At 41.8% G+C, this 12,439-nt stretch overlaps 1 protein-coding gene across 2 annotated transcripts in view; it reads left to right on the forward strand.

Annotated features, from left to right (window-relative positions):
• Window positions 1-12,439, forward strand: part of TMEM132D (transmembrane protein 132D) — a 388,920-nt gene that overhangs the window by 248,365 nt on the left and 128,116 nt on the right. For both annotated transcript variants that reach the window (XM_043529569.1, XM_027830716.3), the window contains exon 4: window positions 9,337-9,520. In XM_043529569.1, coding sequence (XP_043385504.1) covers window positions 9,337-9,520 — 184 coding nt within the window. The remainder of the gene's footprint in view (window positions 1-9,336; window positions 9,521-12,439) is intronic.

A 12,439-nucleotide genomic window follows, 5' to 3' on the forward strand; every position in this document is an offset into this window, starting at 1 on the left:
ATAAATATTTCATCCCACCAATGCACACACCTTCCTGAAAACAGAGAGCTTCTCTTTCTCTTTTTTATTTCTAGAGTCAAAAGGCTGTATGTTTGGATAAGGGAAAAATCGTGGGGGGGGGTTTAGATTAAAATAATGTTATATTTTTGCCATTTTCTTCACTTCACAGAAATAGATGTTGAATAATTCACAGCAGAGGAGGTTCTTCCATAGAGGACAGTAATCTCTCATTTATTGGCTACACTCTGGCAGACTGCAGAAGAGCTCCTAATTCTGAAATATATCATGGCCTTGGGTCTTGTGAAATGTAGCTCGGCTCCCATATATAATTTCATTTGCTCAGGAGCCAGTCTGGACGCTAATAAGCAAGGTATAAAGAGGAATGTGTTATGGATCTCACCTTGGAAGTGTGGAATGGGCTGTGTGTTAACTTATTGGATTTTCCATTCTGGATTTAAGACTGTAATTCGTTATATTGGATTCCAAAGTAAAATGGCCAAGGTAGGCATCAAAGCGAGTGAGTGATGTTGGAGTCATGGAGCATCAGGTAACACAATGCTGCGTGTGTTATGAGAATGCAGAAATAGTAACGTATCCTGGAAAAATATTACACCACACAGAGACTGAGCCTAGAGACTGATATGCCTTAGACTGCTGTTTCTCAGCCTTTTCAGGTTGGCGACCCCTTATTCAAAGTCACTTTTTTTTTTAATTCCCCTTATTTTTATTGAAAATGTAAGAGTAAAAATTATCAATGATAGCAGTGATAAACCTAGATAATTCGTCTGTGTGTGTGTGTGTTTCAAGAGGTTGACAGAGAGTACCTCATCTTAAACGGTAAGAGTGTGCAGAGAGTGGGGTAGCGAGATTTTCTTTGCTTTAGATGGTAGAAACACTATCAGTGCCTTCTGAGAAACACTATGTTAGACACTGTTGGATATGAGGGGGGTGCTATAAAGGCCAATACAAAGGCTAATAAATACAGTGCGGGCATTTCCTTCTGCAAAGAAACCCATCTGAAGCACTGGAAATCAGTGACTGGTTGGATATCTCATGCTTCTGCATAGAGACAGCAGAACTAGCCAGTCTGGAAAGGGTAATGTATCAATGCAATAATAAGTTAGGTCCCAAAAATGCTATGTGCTCTTTGTGGGTTGACACCTGCAAGCACAAGCAGCCCATAGACTTCAGTAGCACCCCCTCAAACCTGCCATGTGGAGACCACTGAGGGGTCATGGTCTTAGAATCACAGTCCAGCAGTCCTTACTCAAGCAAAATTCCTATTGAATTCAATAAGACTTTTCTTGTGTAATGGGGTCCAGATGAGTTCCACCATATGGTTAGCTGTCTTGGAGGTAAATGGCTAATTAATGAGACAGTTTGAATTTGGTGGTCCAATCCACAAATATCTATGCACATGAGTAAATTTACTTACAGGACTACTCCAGGTATTGATGTGAATATGTATGTTTAGGATCAGGGCCAAAGTTTGTGATTCATTAGTTATGTGCCTGACTGTGCAGGCATTTACTGTCAAGCGCAGACTAATTGCGATGAATTATCCTGCAGTACACTGGGATTGCTCTCAGCAGTAAATGTTTGCAGGTTGGACCCTGTATTTTCTGCTTGCATGCAGGAACCTTGGGCCTCTTTCCACACTGTTAATCCAGTGTTATGCCGGCACAATTCAGCTCTTTTCCATGCAATTACTTTCATTTAGATGAACACGGAAGTGAATCAAGCCCCTTGAGCCATCTACTCTCAAAATCATGGAGAAAGGGAGGCAAGATGAAAAGACACAAAAAGAGAAAACTATTTTTGAGGGAAGACTATTACACCAATGACAGGTCTCTACCTGGGTTTCTACTTGTATTTAGTTTTAGGAATGCTGTTGCAGAGGTGTCTGGTGTTTCAAAATATAATCTAAACAGGAGAGGGAGCAGATAATTCCAGAGTGGAGATCAGTGATGGAAGCTGTCTAAAGGTATTTTGAGATAAGATCTGAGGGAGAAATGAGAAATTTGGCTAGTAACATATTGTATTATTCAGCCAAATAGTGTCTTCATGTGTCAGAGACTTAGTGATGTACAATCCACACAATACCTCTGTTTTTAAGAAATTGTCATACCAAAGAAGCAGCTATGACTTTATTTAGGAATGTTGATAATGGGGAAGGAGAATATTGTGATTGAAGCATTGGGACTCAGGAGATCTGGGTTCAATTCCTTGTCCTGCCATAGACTTCCTGTGGGACTTGGGCAAGTCCCTTAGGATTTGAGTCAGCAAAGCACTTATGTGTTAATTTCACTGGTGCCTTTATCTCTCTCTGTTTCAATTCTCCATATGTAAAATGAGGATTGTACCTTCTTTCTCCTATTCTTTGTCTGTCTTATCTGCTTAAATTACAAGCTCATTAGGGCAAGGCTGGGCTCTTACTATGTCTACATCTGCACTGCAGCTGGAAGCATGCTTCCCAGCTCAGGTAGACAGACGCACTAGCTCTGCTTGGGCTAGCACACTAAAATCAGCAGTGTAGCCAGAGATAGCAGAGGCTAGCCACCTAAGTACATACCCGGGGGGTCCAGGCATGCTTGGACTCAGGTGGTCAGCCCAAGTTGTGCTATCTCTGGCAACACAGCTATTTTTAGTCAAGCTAGTGTGTTTGTCTACCCGAGCTGGGAAACATAGTGCCACCCACAGTGTAGACATATCCTCTATAGTACATACAGCGCCTAGCACAATGGAGCCCCAGTCTCAGTTGGACCCTTCAGAGGCTGCTCCGAGATAAATAACAATGGCCATATGATGAGGCAGAGTGGCCCCACAATGGCAACAGAGAGGTTAAGGAAGCTGACAGGGTCCTCACTGGCAACAAAAGTTAGGGAAAGTTTGTGGGCCCAGTTGGCCACACCCCACTGCATCTTCAGTGTCAAGCATGGAGAGAGCAGATAACAGGAGAGGGCCTAGCCCAGTTCAGGGCCAAGCAGGAGGGAAGATGGTGCTCTGCGTCTCTTGGCGGGAGAGAAGCCTGGCCTCAGCACTGAGACGGAACTCGCTAGTCAGCCAGACCAACCCTCCTGAGAGGGGTAACCCAGATCCCCAGGAAGGGAATCAACAGAAGCACAGAGTGTTTTGGAAACAAGCCTAAATAGAAGGGTAGGTCCCCACTGAGGGTTTGTGGGATGACCCTGGTTTTGAATGGTGTTTGGTTTTGTTCCTGATTCCCTTTGATCCTTAAACAGCCTGAAAGGGGTAGGACTTGAAGGGTGTTTAGGCAAGAAGCCCAAATCACCACTATGCTGGACCTCACTGGGATAGAGACACACCAGGGGAGACCCACAGCTGGGTGAGTTGTGCCCAGAAGGGACACAAGTGGGTGCCACCCTGACAACCCCATCACAAATCCTGTATGGCTGTATATATGGATTGCTTCCCTCTGATTCTCTCTGTTCCGCTGTATTGTATATTAGACAAGACATATTTAATGCTTTAAAACAATAAAAGTGAAGGGAGCAAGGATGGATGGGTGGAGACACAGCCTGAGAAAGCACCTGCCGTGTTTTATCGGACTTTCAGTTCCCAGTAAAAACACATTCTTACCCCTGCAGCTTTTCCGCCATTGCTTCTTGATTGGGCTACTTCAAAAGTGCTTGATGTTTACTGAGTGTCATGCTGAATAATGTATTGGATTATTATCAGATTGGTTGCAATGAATTCCGTGTTGATGTATCATTTCCTTTGCATAATGTGGCAAATAACGACCGGATTTATTATGTCGAGAGAAGTTCGGAGCGTTGACAGGGCTCTCTCAACTGAAATGCCAACTCGATGGGGAGTTTGTGCTTTATATTTAATGTTAAATTCAAGCTGTTGCACATTCTTTGCTCCCTTTTGAAGGGAAAAAAAAATCAAATGACTGCCCAACTAACACCAACCAGAGAGACCTCTACAGCTGGAAAATTGTGTTGCATAATTCATTTAAAAATAGCGCAGAGTTAATCAAAAAATTATTCAGCAAATATTATTCAACCAGCTCTGCTGAATCATGCCTTATCGAGATGGGTCTAATCTTTTTAAGCACCACCATTTCATGATTAGCAGGCTCATTCTTTTGCAATTTTTCTTGCTGGTTGGCTCATGTCGTAGGCTCATTCCTAAAGAAAAATGACCTTTCAGCCCACCCATTGCTGCATATTTAATGCTAAAATGACACTGGATAAAATTAAGTTTTAATTTATTACTGGATGTCCCACCTTATATATCAGTGGTGAATGATGGTCTTTTGCTTGATGAACTGGACTAGGATTCAGGGGATACTGTTTTCTGGACTTCCTGTGACACCTTGGGAAAGTCTTAATCTCCCTGGACCTCAATTACTCATGTGTAATGGAAATAATAGTCTTTTGCTTCTGCTGTCTATTTAGATTGTCCCCTTTTTGGAGCAGAGGCTGACTCTGGGGTCCCCGTCTGGGTTGAGACCTTTGGGGCTACCTTGAGACAGCTGGTAATAATTTTGATTGGTTACATTTTAATATTCTAATCTTATCAAAGGAGCCAGGGGGTTGACTGCACTGCTGGTTGTTTAGGAGACCACGCACGTTATAGGGTCAACTGTATTGAAAAAAGCTCTTAGCTTTAACTCTGTCTCCTGGTCCATTGCATTTATGTATGCTGTGTACTCTCTGGGGGTTCAAGGCCACAGCTGAGCTCAGACCACATTACCCCATCTAATTATAAATGTAGAAGGTAGGTTGGTTGAAGTCAACATCAGAGCTGCTAATTCTTGAGATTTCATCACAGTCTTACAATATCTTTAAGTCCCAGCTGCTAAAATCAAGAGAATGCATGAGAATCACAGCTTTCATTTAACCAGACAAACTAGGTAAGTTCTATCCCTTATGGTTGCAAAGAAAAGCTTGACTGTGTAAAGTGAGTGCTCTCAAAAGGCTCAGAAACCAGAAAGCAAATAAAAAGACCCCCACATTTTTTAATTTGGCAATCCTGTGGTTTACAAAATCTCCTCATTTTGGGGGAGCCTAACAGCATTTTTGAACCCTTGAGGATGGCAGCATAGCCCCAAGGAAGTCACCAGCCCCAGAGATATCAAGCATTTGAAGCTTTTGTATTATTAATGAACAGTTTTTCCCCGTTTGCTTTCTGTGCTGTACTACTGAGATCACATCTTGCTTGAAGCAGACATGACTGTGTGCGTCTTATGTATGTTCCTGACTGGGTAGTTTTAGGCTTGGTCTGAGCATGGATCATAGAACCCTTCATACTTTTCTGTACATTTTTTGTATTAATGTTGAGATCCTTACTGATCGCTAAAAAACTTCTTGACCTGTCAATTAAAGGAGTAAGGGGAAGAGCCTTCTATTGCTAACTAGCTCTGGTTGAAACTGTTTTTCAATGGAAAATTGGGTTTTTGACTAAATTGTAGTTTTTCATGAACGGTTAAAACTCTCAAGGGGAGACCATGGTGATGTAAAGTCCAACCAAGGAGCCCAGCCTACAGGAGAAACTAGGAATATGAAGAATCCCAAACTACAACTCCCAGGAGATACTGTGGCAACATTCCTAACAGAAATGTTTTGGTTTGGGGACAAAATATTTAAGTATTCAAATTTTTCAGTGGAAATATGAATATTCAGTGGGGAGAAAAAAACATTTTTTGGCCAGCTGTAGGGCTGACAGTGTGTCCCATTTCCACAGGCATTGCTGTGTTGTCGTTCTTGTTCTTTGACAATTGAGAATATCACAGAGGGTATGAAAATCATTTCATTTTACTTTGGCCTGCAGTAGTATTTAAGGGAAGATGTGCAAAGAAGATGCTTCCTAGTGAACGGGCCTTTCCTCTTGTTGTTGTTTTTTATTGAATATTTGTATTGTGCCAACACCTGAAGGCCTCAATCCAGTTGGATTCCACTGGGGTAGGTGCTGTAAATGAGTATGATAAATGAGCCCTGACCTCAAAGATCTTACTGTCTAAAAGAGGGAAAAACCTCAAGTCCACAAAATGTGCAAAATCTTAATATCCTTATTCATCTTTTTTTACCTAGTCTTTGTTCAGGTTTAACTCCCATTGACTGCAGGGAGAGTTTTGCCCGTTGGGTAAAAATTGAGGCCCGATTTAACAAAGTACAAAAGCACAAGCCTAACTGTTAGCACTTGATCCATTGATGTCAGTGGGACTAAAGCTAGGCAGGTGGTTAAGGACCCTGCCAGATAAGCATCTGAGTTAAGGAGGAGAGCGATGGCATAGAGGCAGGAAGGGGGAAGTAAGTGTACAGAAGGTGAAGAGAATATTTTTTAAAAGGAGTCAAAAATGTGTGGGGGTGTGTGTGTGAGGGAGAGAATGGAAAACTCCTCTGTTCTTCCTCTCTAGCCTCTCCCACTTTTCTGTTATCCTATCCTCCAATTCCCTTCTCTTTTCCTTCATCTTCCCCTCGCTTCTTCTGCCTTTCACTTCTCCCTCTTGCCTTCTAATCCCTTCCATATCTTGAAAAGTTTTCATTCTTTCTTTTTGTTAAATCCTCTCCTTGCAACTGCCACTCTCCTTGCAACTGCCGTGCCGTCTCCTCTGCAACGCCAACCTCCCCAGTAGCGCATTATATCCGTGACTGACAGGAGACGCTGCCTGTGACAGCGCCAATTCTATAGAGCCAGGGACAAGTAGCAGTGGCCACCGGTGCAGGAAAAGATTAAAGAAAGAGAGCTCAGAGCCAGGATGCTTCTGTACAATGATTACATTTGTTTCTTTAACAGAAGTAGAGTTGGCATGTGTTGTACAAAGCAAGATAAGTATCATGCATTTATGGGTAGTGCACGGCCTGCTCCTGTTTATACAGTAAGACTAACTGAGTTTCAATTGCAGCCGCTGCATAAAGCAGTTTTCTGGTCCCACTAAGGTCAGGGTGGGATATGGTTGCATTCAGTATTCGTTTGCAAACTGCACTCTCGTGGGTTTGATATAAAGTGATGAGCAATTGAATAAAATGTAAAATCATTCAGCGACATTAATTCTGCAAGTGTGGAGTGGATGCAAATGCTCCTTTTTTAAAAGTCTCTGTGTGACAGCGATGACTCAATACATCCATTAGAGTCCAGACTTTCAGCGGTCTGCCGATTAAAATCTCCAAGCAGTGGCTTTAGACAAGGAATTGAACAGCGCTGAAATGATAAAAACCCTGGGCATTTTGGGAGCCGTCCTGAATGGGGGCTCTTGTCACAACTGGTTCTGATCAAAGAGATGACTAGTTTTAACTCTCTTCCTACAGCAACCAGGGAAGATTGCAAGGTTTAAAAGGTTTCAGAGGAGCAGCCGTGTTAGTCTGTATCTGCAAAAAGAAAAGGAGGACGTGTGGCACCTTAGAGACTAACAAATTTATTTGAGCATAAGCTTTCGTGAGCTACAGCTCACTTCATTAAAAGTTTTCCCATCAGCTGCTTGCTGTTTTCTCTCTCTTCCAGTTGTGCCCTCTGAGACAAGGTTGCTTGAGCAGCTTGTGATCCGTCTGTAATTGTGACATTCCTTTCTTCCTCTCAAGCTGTCGGGTCTCATTCCTGCATTGAAATGGATTCAACCTTCACCATTCACCGCTACACACCTGCGTTACAGATCACTAAATGGCCTTCAGTGGCTGAGGGGTAAAATCACTGTCAGCTTCAATATCCCTCAAAATGTTGCAGTGCTAGGGAACTTCACTGTACATCCTGAGGTTTTTGGGGCCCCTTTATAAAAGCAAAAAGAAAAGGAGTACTTGTGGCACCTTAGCGACTAACAAATTTATTTGAGCATAAGCTTTCATGAGCTACAGCCCACTTCATCGGATGCATGCAGTGGAAAATACAGTGGGGAGATTTTATATACACAGGGAACATGAAACAATGGATGTTACCATACACACTCTAACAAGAGTGATCAGGTAAGATGAGCTATTACCAGCGGGGGGCAGAAAAAAACAAAAAACCTTTTGTAGTGATGATCAAGGTGGGCCATTTCCAGCAGTTGACAAGAACATGTCAACTGCTGGAAATGGCCCCCCTTGATTATCACTACAAAAGGTTCCCCCCACCCCGCCCCCCCAGCTCTCCTGCTGGTAATAGCTCACCTTAAGTGATCACTCTCCTTACAGTGTGTATGGTAACACCCATTGTTTCATGTTCTCTGTGTATATAAAATCTCCCCACTGTATTTTCCACTGCATGCATCCGATGAAGTGAGCTGTAGCTCACGAAAGCTTATGCTCAAATACATTTGTTAGTCTCTAAGGTGCCACAAGTACTCCTTTTCTTTTTACGGATACAGACTAACACGGCTGCTACTTTGAAACCTGTCTTTAGGAAAGCAGTCCATAGATCTCACCTCAGCAAGACGTGCAGTAGAATCTTTACCAAGCTGTTTCCTATGCAGTAGCTGATTTTATCACAAGGTTTAAAGGCTCTAACCCTCTGAGCTCCTGATCAGTTCCCCGCTTTAAATCTCTCCTGTACAGCCTCCATTTTCCCTTTTGGTTGTGATTCATGTGCTCTCTAATGAATTTTGTAACACAGTGTACAAAAGATACACCATAAAAATAAACAGCACTGTAATGGTGATATATCAGACACTCTAATGCAGATGATCCAGGGATATCACAGATAAAACATTGTAGTTCTCTGCTAGCTTTTACCCAAAGATCCCAGAATACTTTGCCAACATCAACCCAGCCTTGTAACACCCTGAGGAAGTAAAGCTGTAAGCACTATTGTCCCCATTTTACAGATGGAGGAAACTGAATCACAGAGAGTTAGAGGGTTTGCCTAGGGTGTCACAGTAAGGCAGGGGCAGAGCCAGAAATAGCCTCCAGTTTCCTCCATCCTCCCCTTTTTAAAGGACAGAAACTGCTTCAAAGGAAGGATCTACAACAGTCTCACATCTCAGTGGCCAACTGCCTCTAGGTTATTCCTTTTGCATGTTGCTTTTAACAAGGGGGAAATATAATCTGATGGTTGGAACACAGAGCTTTGGAGTCAGGCATTCCTGGATCTGCCATTAACTCACCCTATGACTTTAACCTCAACGCTTAACCTCTCTCTGCCTCCATTTCCCTATCTATAAAGCAAAATAGTACTGAGCTACCAATTTTGCAGGGGTGGTGCAAGGCCTAGAGAATGTATGTAAAGTGCACTAAAATCCTGGGATAATACATGGAAATAGTTAATTGATTTCTAATTCCTACGTCCCATAAATCCTCTCTTAGGAAGAGCAATAATCCAATGATTTATTAGTATAGATGCAATTATATTGCTGGTTTGCCACTCACCTGAATTAAGGCATCTCTCTCTTTTTTCCAGGGCCAGCAGTCCTTCCTCAGAGATCATGCAGATTGATTTTGAAATTGAAGACCTAAGTGATCTACCTGGGACCCAGCTGATCACGTGGCAGGTTGAATATCCTGGGGATACGACATCTGATCTAGGAGTCTCCAAGATCTATGTAAACCAGAAGGATCTTGTAGGAGTCCTTCCTTTGGCCATGGTAAGGAAATGCCTATTACTTGCGAGGTCTGAATGTTGCTTACAACTATGGCAGCAAAAGTACATACATTCTGTGGAAAAGGGTAGGGAAGAGCTCCACTACAATGATGAGGTTTTTCTTAAGACTTGAGTCCAATGTTCTTACCTTGTTGCTAGCTGATCAGAGGAAACCAATTACAATTTTCATTCAAGAGTACTAATAACTACAAAGTTACATAATTTATTTCCCTAAAGTATTAAGAATATAATTAATGTTGATATTACAATACAAATTGAGTTAGTCAAATCAAACTGTTAACAGTAATACAATTTAAAATTGGATAACTACAAAACACATAACTGAAGACCAATTGGTCAAGTTATTGCATGAATGCAATAGTAATCAAATCACAAAGTTAATATAACACAAATGATTAAATTACTTATTAAATCTTGCAATCTCTGTGGGGTTTACTTAGCAGCTTTAACTTTCCCTTGTGGAAAGAATAGGCTAAGGTTCAATTTTTTATGTAGCCCATGTGATTCTTAGAGATCTATGATAAGATTTGCTTCAAACATAGGTTAATCCATTCCTAATGGTAGCTTCTACTATGCATATATACACACACTTGCTATGACTATTAATGGACACCCCCTCCCCCAAAAAAGACTGGGATAGGTCTTTCCTGGTACGCATCCCCACATAGGTGTTCACATGTCCTGTTAAAGAGACAAAAAGAATAAAGTTACTTCGAAAAAGCTGGTCTTGGATGCTTCAGATTCAGTCAGGAACTGCCATTTGGGAAACCAGGCAATGTCTTGTGGTTCAGGAACCATCACACAAGTAGGTGTTCTCCTTGTAGGGTGTGTTTTCTTAGTCACAAGTTTGTCTCCTTCCCAGATAAGTAACATTAGAGACTAACAGGAGGGGATTATTCTACCCAGATGATCTCAACCCCTTGTGTTTAGGTGAACAGCTAATACTCTTCAGTGGCTCCTTGTCTGTTGGGGCCTGTTGTCTTCTGGGTCATAACCTGTGACCCGTTGTCCTTTGAGTTACAAAATACAAATGTAATTCCTTACCCATTCACACATCTCCGGCTCACATTTCCTCAAGATGGACAAGGCTTCATAAATAAAATAAGAAGCATGTGTGGAACTGTCACCACATCTGGGATACTGGGTGAAAGGTTATTTCACTCTCTCAAGGCTCAGAGTCAAGCTGCTTCATTAACTTATTAAAAATATAACCAAGTAAAGTCTATCTTCTGTGTCTACATGAGTATGTACCTAGATGTTCTACACGAGTATCTCAGTAAAACAGCTTCTGACCTCCAAAGCTCCGTCTCATTTATTGCTGAGCGTGTGCATAAAGGCTGCCACAGTTGCCTGCACAGGGTCTAATCCTGCTCCCTTTGAATAGAGTTTTGCTGTTAACCTCAAGGAGAGCAGGGATTGAGTGGATGGTCATGGCATCCCCAGTATTCTACCCTTACGCCTTCTCTGGCACACAAGGGTGTCCACAGGCACCAAATTCAGCAAGGTACTTATGGACCTGCCTCCCTTTAAGCACACGTATACTCCCATCATGTCACCATTTAAATTTAAGCCCATGCTTAAGCCTCTTCCTGAAGTGGAAGCTTTTATTTCTTTCAAACTGTGGTTCTGATTTATGTGAGGGGCAACCAGTCACAATGTGTCACTTTCCAAAGAACTGTGAAGTACGTGGAGAATGAAAAACACGATGTAAAACCAAATAACTATTTTCCATCAACCCACTCACAAAGATAACTCCATAATCACTATACAGAGAAGATGCTTCAAAAAACAGTTCTTTTACCTTGATCTCATCTAAGAAGACACTTGGATGCTCCAGATTCACACTGGAAACAATGTATTCTGTGGTTCCTCCCTCCCTTAAATTACCTTACAGTCAGGGATGAAGTATAATCATCTAAGATTTGATTGCCCAGTGTCTGCTCCTAGACCATCAATTAGAAAATATTGACACATGTTATTATTTAGCACTGAAAGAAAAATAAAAATCAATCATGAAGTGTTTAAAAATAAAAGGAACCTGGATTGTTGCCTAGTGACAGCCAGTTAATTATTATGCCATTAGTGAAGGTTGAGGGTGTTATTGTGCACGTCAGAACTACACAGAGCTGATATGGGCCATTATTGTAATTTACCAACTTTAGAACAACTCAGACGTCATTCTGATGCTTTATTTCACCAAATGGTATTTCACTTCTCTCTCTCTCTCTCACACACACACTTTTTTTTTAATGGCTCTAGTTTCCAATGCTGCAGTATATATCATAGTTGAAACAGCTGCTTCCATCTGGGATTGTGATCACCTATCACATCCTAGCCATGTTTTTTTATAAACGTATTGCTTTACAGGAATGTTTTCATATGCTAGTTCTCACTGTCAAGTAGTGGGTGAGCTCTGCTAGTTTGTTGATAACAGGGGGAGGCTTGAGGGAGGTTGGATCCAGATCTGAACTTCCACAAAGTTCGGAGGTATTCAGAGCTGAAACCCTAGATTTGATCTGTTTTATGTAATCTGTATTATTGGGGGTTGGGTTTGCACCATGTCTGGATGAAAGGGTAACGTGTTGCCTTCCTAGCAGTGCCAGCAGAGGAGAACACTATTTCTGCCTATGTCTGCCCATAACCCAAAACATAGCTGGGTAGAGTAGATCATATTTTTTGGCCAACCATGTTCCTTGTAGTTGGTGCAAAACAACCAGTACTCTGTCGTCACTCAACAGATAAACGGGACAACATGTTGTCAATAAGTCTAGAATTGTATACTCACTTCCGATGAAGTGAGCTGTAGCTCACGAAAGCTTATGCTCAAATAAATTGGTTAGTCTCTAAGGTGCCACAAGTCCTCCTTTTCTTTTCACTTCATTATGAAGTCTACAAAGTTATC

The sequence above is a fragment of the Chelonia mydas genome, chromosome 15, assembly GCF_015237465.2.
Source record: "Chelonia mydas isolate rCheMyd1 chromosome 15, rCheMyd1.pri.v2, whole genome shotgun sequence".
Classification (NCBI taxonomy): Eukaryota; Metazoa; Chordata; order Testudines; family Cheloniidae; genus Chelonia; species Chelonia mydas.